The 23082-nt window shown below is 46.7% G+C and overlaps 1 protein-coding gene across 1 annotated transcript; it reads right to left on the bottom strand.

Annotated features, from left to right (window-relative positions):
* Positions 1–4275: 4275 nt before the first annotated feature.
* OTOL1 (otolin 1) lies at positions 4276–23080 on the bottom strand. Its single transcript, XM_053986475.1, has 5 exons — positions 22798–23080; positions 8605–8928; positions 6218–6307; positions 5307–5378; positions 4276–5162 (listed from the first exon to the last, which is right to left on the bottom strand). Exons 1-5 carry the CDS (start codon positions 23078–23080, stop codon positions 4276–4278), a joined length of 1656 nt encoding a protein of 551 aa, XP_053842450.1.
* Positions 23081–23082: the final 2 nt, after the last annotated feature.

Below are 23082 nucleotides of genomic sequence, written 5' to 3'. Positions count from 1 at the left end.
TAACCTGGATATGGAATAGAGACCACAGTCTTTAATGCGGATTTGAGAGCTCTGACTTGGTATCCACAACAACCCTGCTCTTCAAATGACTCCCAAATCTCCTTTTTTTCCCAGATTTTTCACCCAAAAGTTGCTCCAGAGCAAAAGAAGCACCTGCAAAAACCATTTTTTCCTCCTTCTGCAGGCATTGAAGGGGAAGCAGGAGCCCCTCTCTCACTGCAAACCCGCTGGATTTATTGAAGATTTGGGTTCCAGGAAGCCTCATGAACTTTTTTTGTGTTTTTAAGGAACACCTCTAATTGTCTACCTTTAATTTGCCAGCCAAAAATCAATTGCAGGTGGAGATAACAGCATTTGGCTGCCTAATTAATTGATGAGTCCCACAAATCATGGCCAAGCTTCTGTTGCATTTACAGCTTCCCTGCCTCCTCATTTTCCACATGTGGAGGCACCAAAAATGGAGGAATTTCAGCTTTTTGGTTGGTTCTATCACAAGACTTGTATTAAAATCATCAAAGAGAGTTTTCCATGTGGTCACAGACTTCTTGGGATTCTTGAAGTTGGGGAATAATTCACATTTTCCAAGCTGAGGTTTGTGCTGCAGCTCTCTGCATCCAGAGCTCTCATTGTGGACACGGCTCTTCAGTGATAAAATAACATTTAAATCCAAATAAACACACAGAGAGCCCCCAATAAATATGAGCCACCCCACTGATGGCCCAAGCTTGGCCTTTCTAAGGCATCAAATCCTAAATAGATCCCGAAATCCACGAGCCCAGCTCCGAGGGGACACAAACAGCCTGAGGACAGGGACAAAGCACCTCCTGAGCAGGTTCACAATCCATCCATCCCAGCCTAGAAAAACAATCCATCCATCCCATGGAACCAACAATCCACCCCACCCTATGGAAACAAGAATCCATCCATCCATCCATCCATCCATCCATCCATCCATCCATCCATCCATCCATCCCATGGAACCAACAATCCATCCCACCCTATGGAAACAAGAATCCATCCATCCATCCCACCCTATGGAAACCATCCCTCCATCCATCCCATCCTATGGAAACAACAATCCATCCATCCCACCCTATGGAGCCAACAATCCATCCATCCATCCCACCCTATGGAACCAATCCATCCATCCATCCCATGGAACCAACAATCCATCCATCCATCCCACCCTATGGAACCAACAATCCATCCATCCATCCCACCCTATGGAACCAACAATCCATCCATCCATCCCACCCTATGGAACCAATCCATCCATCCATCCATCCCATGGAACCAACAATCAATCCATCCATCCCAGCCTATGGAAACAACAATCCATCCATCCCAGCCTAGGGAAACAATCCATCCATCCATCCCATGGAACCAACAATCCATCCCACCCTATGGAAACAAGAATCCATCCATCCATCCCACCCTATGGAAACAACAATCCATCCATCCATCCATCCCACCCTATGGAAACCATCCCTCCATCCATCCCACCCTATGGAAACAACAATCCATCCATCCATCCCATGGAACCAACAATCCATCCATCCATCCATCCATCCATCCATCCATCCATCCATCCATCCATCCATCCATCCCATGGAACCAACAATCCATCCATCCATCCATCCATCCCTCCCAGCCTGTGCAAACAACAATCCATCCATCCCAGCCTATGGAAACAACAATCCATCCATCCATCTCACCCTATGGAAACAACAACCCATCCATCCATCCCACCCTATGGAAACCATCCATCCATCCATCCATCCATCCATCCATCCATCCATCCATCCCTCCATCCCAGCCTATGGAAACCATCCCTCCATCCATCCATCCCAGCCTATGGAAACAACAATCCATCCACCCTATGGAAACAATCCATCCCTCCATCCCTCCCATCCTATGGAAACCATCCTTACATCCCACCTTATGGAAACCATCCATCCATCCCATGGAACCAATCCCTCCATCCCACCTTATGGAAACCATCCATCCATCCCAGCCCCAAATCCTGAGCCCCAAGGCAGGCTCCTCCCGACTTCCCAAGGAGCGTCGCGGTCCGTGCGCATTCCCGGCTCTCGGTCGTTCCGCAGCGCCACATTGCCATCTGCTGTCCCTGCTGCATCCCAAAACCCGCGGGGAAGATCCCGGCCAGGCTGAGCTGCTCGGAATTCAAACGGGTCCCCGAGCCGGCACTTTGCAAACGGGTTTGAAGGTTTTAATTGATTAATTAACAAAGCTACAAGGGAGGAGCTCCGTGCAGCACCAGAGCTGCTCCACCACTCCCTGCTCAGACAGAAAACCCAGGAATGGTTTGGGGTGAGGGAAGGACAGGGAGGGGGCACAGGCAGAGCAGAGTCCATGGGGGGAAATTAATTTATCACCAGAGCTGGGTGATGAGAAATAAAACTCAGTCCTAAAAACGCCTTCATCCTATTCCTCCCTTCTTCCCGCGCTCAGCCTCACTCCCAGCAGAGGGATCAGGGAATGGGGGCTGCAGTCAGCTCATCCCAGGTTTTCCCTCCTTCCTCCTCAGGGAGAGGGCTCCTCACTCCTCCCTGCTCCAGTGTGGGGCCTCTTCCCACAGAGCTGATCCAGGGTGAATTCCCATGGGATCACACAGAGCTGATCCAGCAGGGAATTCCCACGGGATCACACAAAGCTGATCCAGCCTGGGCCTCCCATGGGATCACACAGAGCTGATCCAGCAGGGAATTCCCACGGGATCACACAGAGCTGATCCAGCAGGGAATTCCCATGGGATCACACAGAGCTGATCCAGCCTGGGCCTCCCATGGGCTCACACAGAGCTGATCCAGCAGGGAATTCCCACAGGATCACACAGAGCTGATCCACCAGGGAATTCCCATGGGATCACACAGAGCTGATCCAGCAGGGAATTCCCACAGGATCACACAGAGCTGATCCAGGGTGAATTCCCATGGGATCACACAGAGCTGATCCAGCAGGGAATTCCCATGGGATCCCAGCTGCCCTGCTGTGCTGTGGGGTCCTCCCAAGGCAGCAGAAGGATCTGTGCTCCTCCATGGACTGGATTCCAAAGGGGATCTCAGCTCCAGCCCCTCCTACAAATCCACACTCCTCTCTGCAGCTCCAGTGTTTCCCCACAAAATTCCCAAAACCTTTCTCCCAGACACTCAGCCTTGTCCAACAACAGGTCCAGTGCCACTGGCTCCAGGGGACACAAGGGAAAATTCGGGCAGAGAAGCCCCTGTAGCCGCCCCACTCCCAAATCCGTGCCCCACAAGGACACAGTGGGATGCAGAGTCCCAAAAACGAACCCAGGAATTAATGCTGGTACGTCAGGTGAGCTGTGCATGGCTGCACTGCTGCTCCAACAGCTTCTTCCACTGCAGCAGCTCAGTCTCTGCCTGATAAATCACAGCCCTGCAGCTCATAACATCTTATTTCATCAGCCACACGCCCAACACGAGTTTTTAAGTGCATATTAGTTTCAAAGGTTTTGAGATTTTAGAGCAGTAAGAAGCTTGGTATAGGGTTTTTTACACTGATCTAATACTCTTTTAGACAATTTTTTATATCATTCACGACCAAGACTAAAGCACTAAATAACACTGATTCAAGGATAAAAGAGCTTTAAATCTTTTCAGGTGATTTCAAGGAACCTTCTGCTCATGTTCCCATCTGGCTGATCCCAAGGATGATCCCACAGCATCAGAGGCTCAGAACCTGGTGGTCTGAGTGGACCAATAAAGTCAAATATTCATCTCTCAGCTACTTTTGAAAGCTTCAGATTTATTTTTGTTTAAGAACAATATTTAGGAGGGTTTTTTACATTGATCTAATATTCTTTTAGACCAAGACTAAAGCACTAAATAACACTGATTCAAGGATAAAAGAGCTTTAAATCTTTTCAGGTGATTTCAGGGAACCTACTGCTCATGCTCCCATCTGGCTGAGCTCTGTAAATCAAACCCTGGCATTTTATCAAAATCAGAGGTGATCAGAACTGATTCCTAGAGGGAGTTTGGGCCATGCAAGGACTGCAGGAGCTGGGAAGGAGTCTCATTCCATGATTTGAATATTCTAATTACAAACTGTGCTGGGAAATGCCCTCCCCATGCCGGTCCTGTTGCTGCTTGGGCAACGGGCAAAGGACGCGTGACTTCTTCAAACTAATCCACGCCTTGCGATTTTTGTTAAAACATCACAAAAATAACAACTCAACCAAGGTGCTGCCCTTTTCTCCTCTCACACCAAGAGGGAAAAGACGTTATAAACTCACAGAAGGACCTCAAAACCATCAGGGTACAGCAGGAACCCCGTGAAGACGCTGTCGTCCTCCGCGCCGGCGTAGAGCCCGTTCCAGTCCTTCCCAACCTCCAGCCACACTTGGTCGCCCACCCTCAGCTTGAGGATGGTCAGGAAGGAGGCCTGGTCGATGTCCTGGCCGTAGAGGGTGTCCCTGGCCTTGGCCACCCTCCTGCTGCTGGCCACGAGGCTGAGGCGCGCGGGGCGGCCGCGCACGGTGACGTGGTAGGAGAAGACGTAGGCGCCGGGCACGCTGCAGTTGAACTTGCCCGTGGCGGGGTCGTAGTCGTGGCGCTCGTTGAACCACACGCGGTCAAACCTGATGGGCACGTTGGGAGGAGGGAAGGGCCTGGAGAGCCCCGCGCTGAAGGCCGAGCGCGGGGCCTCGGGGACGTGCCCAGGGGCGCCCTTGGCCCCGCGGGAGCCTTTCCTGCCCGGGGCGCCGCGGCCGCCCTTGGTGCCGGGCTCGCCCTTGGGCCCTGCCGTGCCCGCGGGGCCCAGGTCCCCTTTGTCACCCTTGCGGCCCTGCTCGCCCTTCTCTCCCTGCTTGCCGGCCGCCCCCCGCACGCCCTCGGTGCCCGTGTCCCCTTTGCTGCCCTTCTCCCCCTTGGTGCCCCCTTCCCCTCTGTCCCCCTTGGCCCCTCTGCCCCCCGGCTCCCCACAGTATCCCTTTTCCCCCGTGTCCCCCTTTTCTCCCTTGTCCCCCTGCTCTCCGCCCGCTCCCGGCTCTCCGGGATCCCCCCTGTCCCCTTTGTCTCCTTTGGTGCCGTTGTCACAGGTGTCCCCTTTAGCCCCCTTTTGTCCCTTCAGTCCAGGGAAGCCGTAGCTGCCTTTATTGCCTTTGGCTCCGGCTTCACCTGGGGGGGAAAAAAGATTAAAACCAATAAAATTGGATTGCCCCGGAGATGGAAGGACCGTCCAAAGGGGTTGGTCCTTCCGTGCTGCTGTAAAACCCGGAGCAGAGGGAAAGGTCAGAGCAATCCTGGATTTTCCAGACCTACCTTGCAGCCCGGGTTTCCCTGGATAACCGGGGCTTCCACTCGCTCCTCGCTCCCCTTGCTCCCCTTTTCCTCCTAGGACATTCCAGCATGAATGAATGAATTCATTAATTGCTGCCGGTGTGTGCAGCAGAGCAAACATCACACCCCACTGGGACCGTCCGCGAGCGTCCCTCACTTTGTTAATAACACAGACGTGAGCAATGTGGGTTCTGAGGAAACACCTGCAGGAACCTCAGCTGGATCCCACAGCCCCCAGCACCACCTCACTCCGAGATTTCTGCCCCTCTGCGAGGCAGTTGCTGCTGTTCGATGGAAGATGGGGAAGGTGACAGCTCTGCATTCCTCATTCCTCACTCAAAAAGCTTTTTCCAGGAGTAAATCTCTGCCTAAGGGGCTGCAGGGACTGAACAGCACCAGACTGCGCTGCTGGGACCCCGGGTGATTCTCCAGAGGCAGCAGCAGGATCCTGCCAGGATAAAGCTGCTCCAAGCCCCAAAGGAAGGGCAGGGCTTCCTTGCAGGAATACTGATGGACAATGACTGCTCAGCATCTTCACTGAAGTCCTTTTGCCTGAGATACTGAAATTGAAATGCAGATTTTACACCTGCACGCAACTTCCGTGGTGGCTTTTTCCTACTTCTGTCCTTCATCCAAAGCAAACTGAACCCTGATTTTGAACTCCTGTTCAGAACAAGAATTTTCGAGTGAGATCTTTACGAGCAGCTGCTCCTACTCCACCTGAACAAACTCTGCCACCACCTGAGTTCCTGTCCCTGCACTGATGCCAGCTAAACCTCTCCAGGGCTCAATCCCTAGCAGCAATCTTCTTTTGCTTTGAAAAATATGGGGGTTTTTTAATAATTTTGTGGTATTTTATGAGGACAGCAGCATTTTCCATCAGTCTGGTTTACCTCTTTCTCCTTTAGAGCCTTTTGGACCTTGAGGGCCAGGAGTTCCCGGCAGCCCTGGCAGGCCAGCGTCTCCCTTCTCCCCCCTGGGACCTGTAAAATCAACAAAATTATCTCAGTAACTCCAAGGTTTAACTTCTAAATGACATTTTCATCAATACCTGAGCAGTGTGGCATTGAGGAGTGTATATGAGGTGATTCCATCACCTTGGGAAGAGCTGCTTGTTTTATTTGACATCATCAAATCTCACAGCTTTGCCCTTCACTGTGGGCCACAGTTAAAGAGTTTTTAAAACCAACTTTGAGCTGCCTCAGAGCCACAGGAGCTCAGAGGTTCACAAAACACCAGAAATTAATCTCTCTTCAAAATCTGAGCGCACCCAAGGAGCTGCCAGAGCTTTGGAATTGTCCCTTTCCTTAAGGAGAATTAATTCTGCAAATACAGAAGGAGGACCTGGCTGAGAGCTCCACGCTGCAGAAAGGAGGGATTGAAATCCTTCCCCTTTCCCATCCCCTTGGGAATCCAGAGATTCCCAGTGCCTGTCTGGGAGCAGATTATGGCACCTTCAACCACCACAAGGACTTTTCCATCAAGAGATGAGAGATCCAACTCCCTTTACAGCCACCACAATTTCCATGAGCCAGCTGTTCCCAAGCCATGGGAAGCAAAAATCCCGGGAGTGCACTGGATTAAAGGAGAATAATTTCATGGTTTTCCCACCTTTCCTCAGATGAATAGTTCCTATCTCCAATATTAGTGCTATTAAAGTGAACTTTTGCAGGCTAAAGCATTATGCATTAGAGCAGGAGCAGAATTAGGTGCTCTGTGGATGTGTATTTTAGCAGCAGAAAGAAGACACAAAGTGTATTTTATTAAATATTTAGGTCCTTTATAGAGAGCTGCTTCTTGTGCCTCATTTATTTATTTTTAAAATTGGACCCAATTTTTTTTTTTTAATTTTCATCTTTTGCAATGGGAAAAAAATCAAAAAAATAAAAAAATGAAGAAATTTTCAGTAAAGATGTAAAACTGTTTGAAGACAGTTTTGGGGGTCATAAAGCCATGGTTGAAGTGAATGTGGAATTAAAGCTGTGAATCCAAGGGGCTCAGGGCAGGGACAGAGGATTGAGGAGCGTGGGCTCCTGCCAGCTGGGATCTGGGATGGTCCCAGGCCCGTGTGGTCCCAAGGAATTCCCACCCACACTGGTGGCTTGTAACTTCCAGGATGTGGCTGACATTCACTTTTCTGCTCTGGATTGACACAAATCAGGATCACATCCCACATTTCATAGAATTACAGAATCACAGAACATCCTGAGCTGGAAGGGACCCACCAGGATCATCCAGCCCGGCCCCTGGCCCTGCCCAGACACCCCAAATTCCCACCTGGGCATCCCTGGCTGCGCTGTCCAAGCGCTCCTGGAGCTCTGGCACGTTTGGGAACGTGCCCGTTCATTCCCTGGGGAGCCTGGGCAGTGCCCAGCACCCTCTGCGGGAAAGACCTTTTCCTAAAATCCTAATATCCACCCCAAACCTCCCCTGGGCCAGCTCTAACCATTCCCTGGCTCCTGTCCCTGTCCCGGGGAGCAGCGATCGGAGCTGCCCCTCGGGAAGAGCTGAGCCAAGAGATTTAGGAGCTGCAGAGGGATTGATTAGAGGGAGCTGACTACACAATGTGTAGCACTTAACATTTACTGTGCTTGCACAAGTCAGATGAGAGAGTGCAAGGCTGCTGTGATAAGAAAGAGAAGAAGAGTGCAAGGCTGTTGTGATAAGAGTGCAAGGCAGTTGTGATAAGAAAGAGAAGAGTGCAAGGATATCGTGATAAGAAAAAGAAGAAGAGTTCAAACCTGTAATGATAAGAAAGAGAGGAGTGCAAGGCTGTTGTGATAAAAGAAGAGTGCAAGGCTGTCGTGATAAGAAAAAGAAGAAGAGTTCAAAGCTGTAGCGATAAGAAAGAGAAGAGTGCGAGGGTATCGTGATAAGAAAGAGAAAAGTGCAAGGCTATTGTGATAAGAAAAAGAAGAGTGCAAGGCTGTTGTGATAAGAGAAGAGTGCAAGGCTGTTGTGATAAGAAAGAGAAGAGGAGTGCAAGGCTGTTGTGATAAGAAAGAGAAGAGGAGTGCAAGGCTGTTGTGATAAGAGAAGAGTGCAAGGCTGTTGTGATAAGAAAGAGAAGAGTGCAAGGCTGTTGTGACAAGAAAGAGAATAGTGCAAGACTGTTGTGATAAGGAGGACTGTCCCCCTAAACCAGCCCGAAACCACGCAGCATCAGAGCTGCAGATGGCTGAGATCGCCCCCACGGGCCGCACAACCCCCGGCAAACGATGTCCCGAGGGAAAAGCCGGCGGATGCGCGTTCCCAGCCCGGCAGAGCGGGCTCGGCACACCTGGGGGTCCCTGCGGCCCCGGCCAGCCCCGGGGCCCCGCGGCGGGCGGGCAGCAGTCGCAGCAGTTGAAGAAGAGCTCGGCCGAGTCCAGCGTGGAATTCTCCAAGGGGAAAAGCGTGGGGAGCTCAGCTCTGCCCGGCGCTGCTGGGAACGGCGTTTTCCCCGGGACGGACGCGGGAGGCTGCGAAGGTTTGGGCTTGGTGCGGAGCACGGCCGGGGTCACCTTCAGCGCCGCCAGCGCGGGGACGGCGGCGAGCGCCAGGAGCAGCGGGACGGGCCCCGGCACGGCACAGCTCGGCACGGCACAGCCCGGCATGGCAGCAGCTGCGGGAGAGCACGGACAGGCCATCAACCCCGCGCGGCAGCCTCTGCCTCCTCCCCAAAGCCGGGACAACGCCGCGGTGTCCCTGGCTCTGCTGTCCCTGGGGAGCTGCGGCTGCCCCGTGCCGGGAGATGCTGGAGGCTGGCTGGGCTCGGAGGGACAGCATCCCTCCAAATCCCGTCCTCTTCCACCCCGGGGACACCTTCGCTGGCCCAGCTGCTCCAAACCCCAGTGTCCAGCCCGGCCTTGGGCACTGCCGGGGATCCAGCGGCAGCCGCAGCTGCTCTGGGAATCCATCCCAGCCCTCCCCGCCCTCCCCGGGAGGAATTCCTTCCCAAAATCCACCCAGCCCTGCCCTTCTTCTGCTCCAGACCATTCCCATTACTCCATGCCTTTGGGGAAAAGTTTCTCTCCAGCTCTCTTGGATCTGGATTTTTTAGTGTAAACCTTCCTTTGTTTCTGCCTGATTTTCTGGATTTTTTAGTGTAAACTTTCCTTTGTTTCTGCCTGATTTTCTGGATTTTTTTTAGTGTAAACTTTCACATCTGCTCTTTTTATCCTTAAAGTCTTATTATCCTATCACTCCATGCCTTTGGGGAAAAGTTTCTCTCCAGCTTTCCTGTAACCCCCTTTGTTCCTGCAAGGATATGGAGAGAATTCCATAATAATTTCAGAGCCCAACACAACTACACACAACAAAAAGCTTTTCTCTAAATAAAAGTAAAAATGGAAACAAAATGAAAAATCAAGTTTTCCAAACTCAGGTTATTTGGAATCAGAAGTCTCAAGTGTGCCAAAATTTTTATCTTGATTTTTTTTTCATTTCTGCCTGATTTTCTGGACTTTTTAGTGTAAACTTTCCTTTGTTTCTGCCTGATTTTCTGGATTTTTTTAGTGTAAATTTTCATTTGTTTCTGCCTGATTTCCTGGATTTTTTTAGTGTAAACTTTCACATCTGCTATTTTATCCTTAAAGTGTTGCTTATTATCCTATCACTCCATGCCTGTGGGGAAAAGTTTCTCTCCAGCTTTCCTGGAACCCCTCCTTGATCCTGGAAGGACATGGAGAGAATTCCATAATGATTTCAGATCCCAACACAACTACACCCAACAAAAAGCTTTTCTCTAAATAAAAGTAAAAATGGAAACAAATGAAAAATCAAGTTTTCCAAACTCAGGTACTTTGAAATCAGAAGTCTCAAGTGTGCCAAAATTTTTGTCTGGATTTTTTTTTCATTTCTGCCTGATTTTAGGGAGTTTTGAGTGTAAACTGCCAGTTTTATCCTTAGTGTTGCTTATTATCCTATCACTCCATGCCTTTGGGGAAAAGTTTCTCTCCAGCTTTCTTAGAACCCCTCCTTGATCCTGCAAGGACATGGAGAGAATTCCATGAGCCCAACACAACTACACACAACAAAAGAACAAATGGAAACAAATGAAAAAAATCAAGTTTTCCAAACTCAGGTACTTTGGAATCAAAAGTCTCAAGTGTACAAATTTTTTATCTTGATTTTTTTCATTTCTGCCTGATTTTCTGGATTTTTTAGTGTAAACTGCTCTTTTTATCCTTAGTGTTGCTTATTATCCTATCACTCCATGCCTGTGGGGAAAAGTTTCTCTCCAGCTTTCTTAGAACCCCTCCTTGATCCTACAACAATATGGAGAAAATTCCATAATGATTTCAGAGCCCAACACAACTACACCCAACAAAAGAACAAATGGAAACAAATGAAAAATCAAGTTTTCCAAACTCAGGTACTTTGAAATCAGAAGTCTCAAGTGTGCCAAAATTTTTATCTGGATTTTTTTTTTTTTTTGGTCTGATTTTGGCGTAAACTTTCACATCTGCTCTTTTTACTTTTCCAGCGTTGATTCAGCTGGCCCGGGAAGAAAGGACAAAGGCGGAAGGCCGCGGTTTTTCCTGCAGGCCAGGTGGAACCTCTCAGGTGAGCCGTGACAAAAAGCACTTTTGTTCCTTTCTGAGAGCAGCTGGACGTGCAGATGGAACAGAGCCCCTTTCTTGTGGAGCTGAAAGGCGACCCCCCTGAGGAGCCCCAGATTGCACAGGCTGGGAAAGCTCCAGGAGAGCCCCCCCAGCCCGGCCAGGGCCAAAGGGAGCCCCAGCTCCGCTCCAGTGTCTGGGGATGCAGCAGAACCTCCCATCCCTGACAATTCCCTTCCACAGGAACGAGGGATTTCCTACATTTATCCTTTATTGACTGATTGATTTTTAGATTTATTTATATTTCTTTTCATTTATTTTTATTTCTTTTCATTTATTTTTATTGATTCCTATTTATTTTTATTTCTTTTCATTTATTTGTACTTCTTTTCATTTATTTTTATTTATTTTTATTTATTTTCATTTATTTTCATTTATTTTTATTTCTTTTCATTTATTTTTATTTCTTTTTATTTCTTTTCATTTATTTTTATCGATTCTTATTTATTTTTATTTATTTTCATTTATTTTTATTTCTTTTTATTTATTTCTATTTCTTTTCATTTCTTTTTGTTTCTTTGCATTTCTTTTTATTTCTTTTTATTTGTTTTTATCTTTTTTTTATTTATTCATTGATTTTTAATTTTTTATTTATTTATATTTATTTTTTATTTATTGATTGATTTTTAATTTTTTTATTTATTTTATTTATTTTTATTTCTTTTTATTTCTTTTTATTTCTTTTCATTTATTTTTATTTATTTTTTATTTATTGATGGATTTTAAAGTTTATTTTTATTTCTTTTCATTTATTTTTATTTATTTTTATTTATTTTATATTTATTTTTTATTTATTGATGGATTTTAAAATTTATTTTTATTTATTTTCATTTATTTTTATTTATTTTCATTTATATTTATATTTAGTGATTTATTTTTAAATTTATTTCTATTTATTTTTATTTTACTTATATTTATTTATATTTAATGATTTATTTTTAAGTTTATTTCTATTTATTTTTATTTTATTTATATTTATATTCATTTGTTTTTATTGATTTTTATTGATTTTTATTTATTGATTGATTTTAAAATTTCTTTTTATTTCTTTTTATTTATTTATATTTATTTTCATTTATTTTTTATTTATATTGATTTTTATTTCTTTGTTGATTTTAAAATTTCTTTTTCTTTATTTCTATTACTTTTTATTTCTTTTTATTTATTTATATTTATTTTCATTTATTTTTTATTTATATTGATTTTTATTTCTTTGTTGATTTTAAAATTTCTTTTTCTTTATTTCTATTTCTTTTTATTTCTTTTCATTTTTATTTCTTTATTTATATTTATTTTCATTTCCGTATTATTTTTATTCATTTTCATTTATTGTTTTATACATATTTCTTACCATTTCTTTCATTTCTTTTCATTTTCAAACAGGATGAAATCATTTCATGGCAAACACCAAACCCTCCCCACCACGGTCCCTGCTGGATCCTGGAATCTGCTGAGAATTTCAGAATTGAGCACTGACCCCATAGAGAACACTGCATTTAACCTGAGGCTGCAGGGAAAAACTCCCAAAATTACATGAGAAAATTAAGATTATAAATGTGTGGCTTAAGTAAAAAAACTTAAAGTTTTAGATTATAATAATATATAAAAAACAAGAGAAAAATTTGAAGGCAGAAGCGAATCCTTTTTCTTCATTAATTTAGGTAGTATTGTATAATTAAGTAAAATTAGTAGTTCGTTATTAAAATAAAAATAAAAATATTTTGTGTCATTTCTTAATTAAAGAAATTTATCCTTTAAAAAAAACCTTATAAAAAGAAAGCTACAGCTCCATTTTTAATTCGCTAGAGTAAAATACAACAAAACTCACAAGTTGTGAAACTATAATATCAATAAAAGCAAATAAACATCTAAACCTGAACAAAAACCAGCCTCTCACACATTTCATCCCAACCGTAAGAAAAAGAAAATAAAACTCATTTTTATGAGTGGGAATTTTCCCTTCTCCATGCGTGTGTGTCACTAGAATGGGATTGCATGGGCAGATTTTTTTTTTTTTTTTTTTTCTGGGATTTTTTTTTTTTTTTTCCCTTACCATGAAGATTTTCCTGGGAAGTTGGTGTGGAGGGAGATGCTCAGCACGGGCAGGGAGCAGCCAGAGCCTGCAGCTGCAGAAAAAGGGGAAAAAGAAGGAGAAAAAGGAGGAAAAAAAAGGATAAAAAAGGATCATCTGCTGCCTGGGAAAAGGAAAAAAACAACCAATTTCTCCTTTTGAACAATATCCTCACACAGGAGCGTCCTGTAACAGCTGGAGGTCATTAAATAAAGCCATTATTTACACCAAAAAAACCCCAGAGATTTTAGGATTTAATAACTTTATGGGGAAATTCTAACTGAGTTCTCAAATCCAGAGCATTCCTAAGGTTTTCTGTCACACACCACAAACCCAGCCAGACTGATGGATTGCTGTCAAACGCTGGAAAAACCAAATTAATAACCAAATTATACCTCAGCACCCTGGAAAAATGAAATCCTCAGAGCAAGGAATCACTAAACAGATTTTCATTTTAATGGGCAAGACTGTTCCTATATTAATTATTCTTAAATAATTATTTTAGGATTTTTTTTTCACAAGCCAGGGATGATCTTTAAGGTCTCTTCCAAGCCAAACCAATCTGTGATTCTAAATAAATGCACTTAAATAAAACGGAAATTTTGGATTTGTTCATTACATCAATTCACCACCACTGAATATAAAATCATTCATTTGAATCCCCCCCACTAAAATTATAATTCACAGTGAACACAAAATAGGAAGAATTAAACTTTGTTGCCGCGCCACATAATTAATAAAATTAATTTACATTTAATTGGACTTAAATATCTACAAATTATTAGCATATTTCCCATAATAAGGTGCAATAATACACTTGTTTTTTGTGTGTGCTCCCTAAAATTCCAGATATTCCAGTTCAGAACAGAAATTTAATCCCAATCCATCAGTTTTAACTATCAGGGAGATGACTGCACTTTATCTTATTTAATTATTTCTAGTTCTCAGATGTGTGAGGAAAGAAAAACCCTAATCCCCACGCAGTTAAACACTGATTATAGACAGGAATTCTTCTGCAGACAAATCCTATTATTTTAAATTCTGTGACTCTCTCCTACCTTACAAACGCTCCTGCTCCCAGGAGGAACCCCCCTCCATGGCACCTGGAAAAAGGAAATTTATTTCGGGAGGGAATCAGTTTTATTTGGTCCCAGCTGCTGCTGCGGCCAATGAGAGCCTGCAGGGGGGACAGGGGGGATTGGCAAAGTCCCTGCAAGGAGAAAGATGAAATCCCAGAAATCCAACCCTTCCCTAAAACCCTGGGATTGGCAAAGTCCCTGCAAGGAGTGAAGGGACACTGAAATCCCAGAAATCCAACCCTGGGATTGGCAAAGTCCCTGCAAGGAGCAGGGGGACACTGAAATCCCAGAAATCCAACCCTGGGATTGGCAAAATCCCTGCAAGGAGCAGGGGGACACTGAAATCCCAGAAATCCAACCCTTCCCTAAAATCCTGGGATTGGCAAAGTCCCTGCAAGAAGCACAGGGACACAGAAATCCCAGAAATCCAACCCTGGGATTGGCAAAGTCCCTGCAAGGAGCAGGGGGACACTGAAATCCCAGAGATCCAACCCTGGGATTGGCAAAATCCCTGCAAGGAGAAAGATGAAATCCCAGAAATCCAACCCTTCCCTAAAATCCTGGGGTTGGCAAAGTCCCTGCAAGGAGCAGGGGGACACTGAAATCCCAGAAATCCAACCCTGGGATTGGCAAAATCCCCTGCAAGGAGCAGGGGGGCACTGAAATCCCAGAAATCCTACCCTGGGATTGGCAAAATCTCTGCAAGGAGTGAGGTGAAATCTTAGAAATCCAACCCTTCCCTGAAACCCCAGGATTGGCAAAATCCCTGTAAGGAGTGAAGGGGCACTGAAATCTCAGGAAAATCCCAGAAATCCAACCCTTCCCTAAAATCCTGGGATTGGCAAAGTCCCTCCAAGGAGAAAGATGAAATCCCAGAAATCCAACCCTTCCCTAAAATCCTGGGGTTGGCAAAGTCCCTGCAAGGAGCAGGGGGACACTGAAATCCCAGAAATCCAACCCTGGGATTGGCAAAATCCCCTGCAAGGAGCAGGGGGGCACTGAAATCCCAGAAATCCTACCCTGGGATTGGCAAAATCTCTGCAAGGAGTGAGGTGAAATCTTAGAAATCCAACCCTTCCCTGAAACCCCAGGATTGGCAAAATCCCTGTAAGGAGTGAAGGGGCACTGAAATCTCAGGAAAATCCCAGAAATCCAACCCTTCCCTAAAATCCTGGGATTGGCAAAGTCCCTCCAAGGAGAAAGATGAAATCCCAGAAATCCAACCCGTCCCTCAGCCTGGGATTGGCAAAATGCCCTGCAAGGAGCAGGGGGACACTGAAATCCCAGGAAAATCCCAGAATTCCATCCCTTCCCTAAAATGCTGGGATTGGCAAAATCCCTGCAAGGAGCAGGGGGACACTGAAATCCCAGAAATCCAACCCTGGGATTGGCAAAATCCCTGCAAGGAGCGAGGTGAAATCCCAAAATTCCCACTCTTCCCTCAAACCCTGGGATGCTGCTGGGGTCTTTTTTGCCTCTACCCCAAAGATTTTTGGGGATTTTAGGGATGCTCCTCTTTCATCTCATTGGGTACCACCAGACTCAGCAGGAATTGGTCCGGACAGTTTTGAGGAGAGTTTTGACATTTGAGGACCCAAAGGAGAAGGAATTTTTTTCCATTTATTTCTGCAAGGCCCAGGTTTCCCTCTGTATTTAAAATGCAGATTTTTGGCATCACAGTCCCGTCCCTGAGCTGGGAGTGTGGAAAGGGGTAAAAAAAGAAATTAAAAAGCTCTATGGGATCATGAGAGCAACACATGTTAAATTCCCTTTACTAAGAGCAAATTTCGATACTAATTTCCTTTTTTTTTTTTTTTTCCAAATTATCAAATTATGAATTAAATGCTTGAAAGAAATAAAACCTGAAAACAAAAGAGAAAATAATCTTTGGGTAATGCCTTTATAGTTGTTCTGTTTTCAGCTCAGATTTGGGGGTAGAGGGGATTCATTTGTGATGAGAACTTTAAATACTTCATGGGGTAAAAATTATTTCCTTTGCATAGAAAAAGAGCAACGGTTCATGTAGGATTTGAAATGCTTGACTAGAGAAAATACATAGAAAAATAGAAAATACACACTAGAAAAAAAATATCCCCCTTCACAGGGATTTGGATTCAGAGGATGATCTCCCTGTAAATTCAGTCTTGTTACATTTGGTGTTACTAAAATTCAGATATTGGGGGGAAGATGAGATGGGGAAAACCTGCATCAGTCTGAGCCAGTGCATCCCACAACCCCTGCACCGAACGTTGGTCCAAATCCCCAAAATCTGCTGTTGCACCTAAAAAAAAGGGATTTATTGCCCTTAAATTTACTGGCTGGGAGAGCCAAATCTTCTATTTCCCAAAAATAACCATTTGGGGAGTTATTTGAGAACCTCCTGGAGTCAATCCCTCTGAGAGTCCCGAAATGCAGGTTTAGAGCACCACAAACACGCGGTGATTTATGGGAGACACCGGAATTACAGCCCAGGAATTATTCTGGGCTCAACTCCCACACCGGGGCTGGCTTTTAAAGCCTTTTGGGATGTAAAACATATTCCCCCAGGTGTTACCCCAAACCCAGCTCCAGGATTTCCTTTGTCAGGAGGTCTGGGCTGAGAAAAGCATCCATTGTCCCCTCTGGAAACTCGAGCCAGGTAAAGGGGGAAAGGGATCAAATTCCCTGGCTCCCCTTTTCACCGGGGTGTCCCTTTGTGAGGCGGCCCCGGGATGTCATGGACACCCTTTTTCTTCCTGGGGAATGTTGTTTTCCTTGTGTGTTTGGGAAACAAAACCCTCCCCAAGAGCCCTGGCTTTGCTTTTTTGGGATTGTTGCCCTCCTTGTGGCCAGCGCCAGATTTCGGGGAAAGCGAGTGGCTGGAAATGAGGGGGGCTGGAATTCCAGGCTGGAGGTGAGAGTGGCTTTTCCCTTTGAGGCAGGGCTGTCATTCCCTCCCCCAGCCCCAGCAAAGCCACTGGAATCATCATTTAGTGCTGGTAAATCCATTCAGCACCCAGCTCCCCACGTTAATCAGCGTTTTATGAGACAAAGGGCTTGGAAATTGAATTAACGGGAGGATCCTGCCCCATCCCTGTGGCACAGAGTCCCTTTGCAGGTGATTTCAGCCCAGCAGGTGTTGCACCACTCCTTGGAAAGAAGGAAATTGAAAGCTCTGGTTTCCTTTCACCCAAATTCTACTTGGCTGTGTAATAAAATCCGGGGTTCCAGCACAGGGCAGAGTGCAGCAGCACCTTCAAATCACAGCAGGGAGCAAAAATCTGGGGATAAAACCATCTCTGTGTGCTGGACTCAAAGAATTTGGGGAGTTTATGGTATCTAGAGAATTTTAAAAAAAGCAAAGGGGAGTGAGAATTTTATTTTTTCTGATCTACAAAGCAAGGGCTTTGGATCTGCATTAAAATCAGAGGGAATATTCCCACTGATTTCTTCAGAAGAGATGCCTAAAACTTTCCACCTCCTCTGCAACTCACCCAGATGCAGCAAAATATCTCCAAAAAATAAACAGGGGGATGTATAAAAACAATAAATTATAAATAATTGAAAAATACATTGTATTTTTTAGATCTCCTGACTCAAATCACGGAATATCCTGAGTTGGAACAGATTATTTAAAGTCCAGCTGCTGGCTCTGCACAGGACATCCCACCAGGAATCCCACCAGGATTAGGGCAGGAGCTGAGTGACTTCATTTCCAGCTCTTATTTTTCATTTCCAGCTCTTATTTTTCATTTCCAGCTCTCATTTTTTTTCCCTTGGAGAGCGAGAAGGAGCAAAATGTGCTGAGGTGGGACGGATTGCTCCGGTTTCCATGGAGGTGACAGCTGTGCCAGATGTCACCTGGTGCTGGAATTGGGGACAAATGCTTTAAAAAGGGGTTTCAGGCTGGCAGGTGGAGCTGGGGAGGAGCAGGGATGGGAGGGCAGGAGTGGGATGGAGAAGGAAAGCACAGGAGGTTTTAGGAAACTCGGGAATTGCTGCTCCAGGTGAGGCTCGGCACAAGAGGGAGCTCCAGGAGCTCCCAACAGCTCGGCCAAGGACGGGTTTGCAGTTGAAGCAGAAAAAATCAGGGAATATCCCGGTTGGAATGGCCCCACAGGAGTCATCCAGTCCAGTTCCCACCCTGTCCAAACACCCCAGCCCTGAGAATTAATGACCCCACACACTCTGAGCCATCCCAATCCATCCAGGACAAGCACAAAGCTCCAAACCAAACATTTTCCCAGCATAACGTCCCAAAATGGAATTTTTTGAACACACAAATCAAGTTTATGAGAGACCTGCACTGCTCAAACCTGTTTGCATTGGGAGCAGTAACCTGTATGGAGGGAAACAAACCGAAATAAAAAAGCCAGCTATGGGAAGAATTCCTTTTTTTAGGGACATTTCCCATGGAGAGCTGGTATTAGAATGAGTAGGATTGATCTCAAAGCTGGGCCTTTTCCTGGTGAGAATCTTCTCCAGCCACTGGTGGGATGTGTTCAATGGGTGATTCCTCCCAGAGCATCCCAAACTCAGCTGCCTTCTCCAGAGGGAACCTCGAACCCCCCAAAGCAACTGGATTTTCCTCTGGAGCTCTTGGGAAGCAGTGATGGGAGCAACCCAGGCATTCCCAGCCCTGGGATGGGGCTCCCCACCTGCTATCCCAGTGAGGGTGGCGGTATGGACACGCTGGGATCTGCAGGTCCAGAACAAATCCCAGTTATCCCAGTTATCCCAGTTACCCCAGCAGGTCACACACTTTGCTCACGCAGAGCAGAGCCCAGCCTGGCTGCAGCAATTGAATATTGGCCAAGGGACAGAGCAGGAAGCAGAGATGTGAGAACGTGACTCACCCAGGACTGCAGATCCTGCCCAGCCCTCGTTCTGATTATTCCTTTACCTTCTAATTACTTGTTCCCGATCCCAGAATTCCACCCAGCCCCTCCCCCAGCTGGGTGCAGGCCAATTAACCCAGAACATTAATTGATATTGATTTATAGATACTGAGAAGGACAAGGCCGCTGATAAATAATCCAAATTCCACATGAACAGATCCCCATAAAACAGCATTTCCCAGAGGGGACCCCAGAACTTTTTTGGCACAAAATTCCCCAGGGAATCACAGCACAAGGGAGGGTCAGATTGGTGGATTGCTGCCACCAATCCCCGAAACAGGAGCTGTGGTGGCACCTGCAGCACGTGGAGAGATGAGCACCCACAAAGGGCTGTCACCACACCCCACAGTGCTGATGGCTTCACCCAGCCTGCCCTGACAGTAGATAAAAGCCTTGTTCTCTAATTTGTCGGGAGAGGGTGACTGTCAGAGGATCACCACACACCAAATTAGCTGGGAACACAATTAGCAACACAACAATCTCAGGTTCAGCCAGAGCATCACCTCAGCCCAGAATATTCTGCAAACTCTGCCGGATTTCCCTGCTGACCCTGGAAGTTTCCTCTCCATTAATCAAGACGGCCTCAGCAGCCAGACAAAATCTGAAAAGGCACATCCAGATCTCTCACTGCTGGAGAATGAAGGGTTCGGGTTGTTGCTTTGTTGGGTTTGCAGGAACATCCTCAAGTCTGCTGAGGCAGGAGGTTTAGATCAGATTTTAGGGAGAAATTCCACCCTGTGAGGGTGGGGAGGGGGTCCAGAGCAGCTGTGGCTGCCCCTGGATCCCTGGAAGTGCCCAAGGCCAGCTTGGACAAGGCTTGGAGTGACCTGGGACAATGGAAGGTGTCCCTGCCATGGCAGGGGTGGAATGAGATGATTTGAAGGTCCCTTCCAACCCAAAAAGCATTCTGGAATTCTGGGATTCTATGAAATTGGATCTTCTGGGAAATCCTCGGTGGCCCAGGCTGGGAAGAGCCTGCCCTGTTGTAAAGTGTTCCTGCAGGGCTGGGACAGAGCCCAAAGGTTCAGGAAACACTCCAGACTCTGCCAATGCCATGTTGGCCTTTCTGGCAGGGCAGGGATTTTATTCCTGTCTCCAGGGGCTGAGCTGGACGTTTCCTGCAGGAAAAAAGCCACGCTGGAATCCCCAGCAATAATTAACACAAATCCCCAGGGGCCAGACCAGAAAGGGATCAGATCTTCCAGAGCAGCAGCAGACAAGGAAACAAACTCCTGTATTTTTATCTACTTTATGCAGGTGATTTGGTCTGATTTTTACCATGACAAGCACAGGGCTTTTAGGGAAGGCTGAGGTTCAAGCAGGTCTGGAGCAGGAGGATGGTAACCCTGAGGAAGCTGGCAATTAACTGTGGTTGTGTTCCTCATCTTTCATTTTATAGGCCTGATTTTAAAGCATTGGGAGGTTTTTCTGCTCAGTGCAGAAGGGTCAGCCTGCAGCAAGGGTTAGGTTTATAAATAAATTTATTTATCCACATGAAGTCTCTCCTTTTCAAATCCTGCTCTAATAGAAAAGTTAATTCAAGAGTTAATTCTCATTCCCCCCCTCCCCTTTTTTTTTTTTTTTTTTTTTTTTTCTTTGTTCACTTTTTGGTCATCTTTAGTTAATTTGCTTTTCATTCCTTGCAAGGGACAAGCCAGAGGCTTCTCCTGAGTCAGGGAAGGAAGCAGCAGGAGCAGGAAGCTCAGGAGGAAGCAGAGCCTCGCCTCCCTCAGCAGCAGGGCCTGATAAATCAAACCACAGCCTCCTTTCCATTAAACCCTGTCCTACTTCTCAGAACAGAGCTGTTCATCCTGAATTCAGGCACCTCTGACTCGGGAGGTTCTTCCCTCTGGAAACACCAGCAGGGCCTGGCAGGGCCCCTCAGCCCTGTCTTGTCTCAAGGCAAACAACTCGATTATCAGCAAATCTGAAATGCATTGTGAGGCAAATCCTTCTCCATTTGATAAGCCAGAGTGTGTCAAAGGCAAACCGAGGCATTTATACAGCACTGAACCTTCCTCTGCAGCCACTGCTGAGTTCACCTGGGGGTGAAGGGAATGGAGCCCCAGGAGGGGCTGAGGGAGCTGGGAAGGGGCTGAGCCTGGAGAAAAGGGGGATCAGGGGGAACTTGTGGCTCTGCACAACTCCTGCCAGGAGGGGACAGCCGGGGGGATTTGGGATCTTATCCCAGGGAACAGGGACAGGAGGACAGGGAATGGCCTCAGGGTGGGTTTTGAGAAGAATTCCTTCCTGGCAAGGGCTGTCCAGCCCTGGCACTGCTGCCCAAGTCCCTTGGTCTTGGGGACCCCCGGGGACTGGTGAAGTCCCCATCCCTGGAGGGATTTAAAAGCTGTGGGGATGTGACATCTGGGGACAGGCTTCAGTGGTGGCTTTGGGGACACTTGGACTCAATGATCTTGGAGATCTTTTCCAACCTAAATGATTCCAAGCTTCAGGAATTGTGCCCATCAGAAGCGATGCATGAGACTGTGGGAGAGTTTTTTGTAAACTCCTCTCTGGAAAGTTCAGCCCCTGGAATAAATTCCCTAAATTAAACTGCTGTGTGGAGCTGATGCCTCAGGTTTCAGCTTTTCTATTTCTCAGATTCTGTGCTGCTTTAGTGTGTGGGCCTGGGATTCATATTATGGGATGGTGAGCTCTGTGCACAGAGCAGGGAGACAAAACAATTCCTGCTCCAGCTGGGCACCAAGGACAAATGATCCAAACCTCAGCCCCAGGAGCACAAACAGCGTGGGCTGGAGAGAGAAAAACAAGCAGGATGGGAGTGCCTGGGCTAAAGCTGGAATGGGACAATGAACTGCAAGGTGCAAATGGAGTAGAGCTGATCCCAGTGAGAGCCCCCGGGAGCGCTCGTGCATTTTGGGACCATTTTGGTTCCTCTTGGCTGCAGCCCTGGCTGGGCTCTGGTGCTGCCCAAGGTGGATCCATGGAGGAGATCCTTGGAATAAATCCCTGCTTTATTCTGTGACTCTGCCCAGCCTCTGCTCCAGCTCAGCCTGCACAAGTGCCCTGATAACCCAAAATGCTTTTGCCAGGATTTTTAGGGGATTGGGTGACACCCACCCACCCATCGCTGGCAAAACCGCTCTGGCCATTTCAAGCTCTGCCCACTCAGGGATTTCACCACCCCAGACACAACACAGAGCTCCAGGACAGGCAGAGCTCTGCTCCGGGCTAGAAGGGGGCACAACCATCTGTAAATTTTAAACAAAGCCTTTGAACGTGAATATTTTAATATCAAAGGCTAAGCAAGCATCAGTTCCACAGTCAACATCCATAAAAATAGCAGCGGCTGAAAGAGGCACTGTTGGGCTGGGAATGTCACATCCTGATGGCCCCTTTGTCACCTGCGCAGCCCTGTTTGTGCAAGCGCCTTTTAAAGGTGTTCGCCGTGGAAAGAGCAGTTTTAAAGCATCGTTAAAATGTGTTCAAACAGGAAAAGAACAGCTTTAACCCCGGCTGTCAGATCTGGCCCTGAAACGGTTTGCATTCCTTTGTGGTCGGAAGGCACCGGTGGGTGCCAGAACAGCGACACTTTGTTTAGTGAGGGAGATGTGCCCGGAATCCGGCTGCTCCAGGGGAAAATGGGGCGAAAAGCATTTCTGACACTTTTATTTCTCACTTAAACTGCAGTCATGTTCTAAAGTAGATGTTTTGGAGCGAGCAGGACACTACATTAAGCTTTTTTTATCTCTGGAAGAGAATAAACTACACAAAGGTGAGCCTCGTGATTGCCAGGGTCGTGCTGTATTCCACGGCATTTCAGATTAAATCTCGTGAACGCCTGTCCATCCCTGTCTGTCCTTTCTGCAAACCCCTCACCTGACACCTGCGGGTACCTGATCGATGTGAAATCATCCCAAATCCCCTCTCCTCCCGCTGGAACACCGCGCTGCAGCTCCAGCTCCTTCCCACTCATCCCCTTGGAGCCGGGATGCTCGCAGGCACCTGCCGGCGCCCTTGGCAGGAGAACCGCGCTGCAGAGCTGTCTGTCGCGATGGAGGGTGCGGTGTGAAGGGTGTCTGTCGCGACAGAGGGCTGCGATAAGAAGCCGCTGTGTGCGGGGCAGCTCCGGCGCATCCCGCAGCGCGGCCGCCGAGCGCATGA

This window comes from Vidua macroura, chromosome 10 (assembly GCF_024509145.1).
Source record: "Vidua macroura isolate BioBank_ID:100142 chromosome 10, ASM2450914v1, whole genome shotgun sequence".
Lineage (NCBI taxonomy): Eukaryota > Metazoa > Chordata > Aves > Passeriformes > Viduidae > Vidua > Vidua macroura.
The sequence above is the reverse complement of the archived record's forward strand: the minus strand, read 5'-3'. Positions and strand labels throughout refer to the sequence as shown.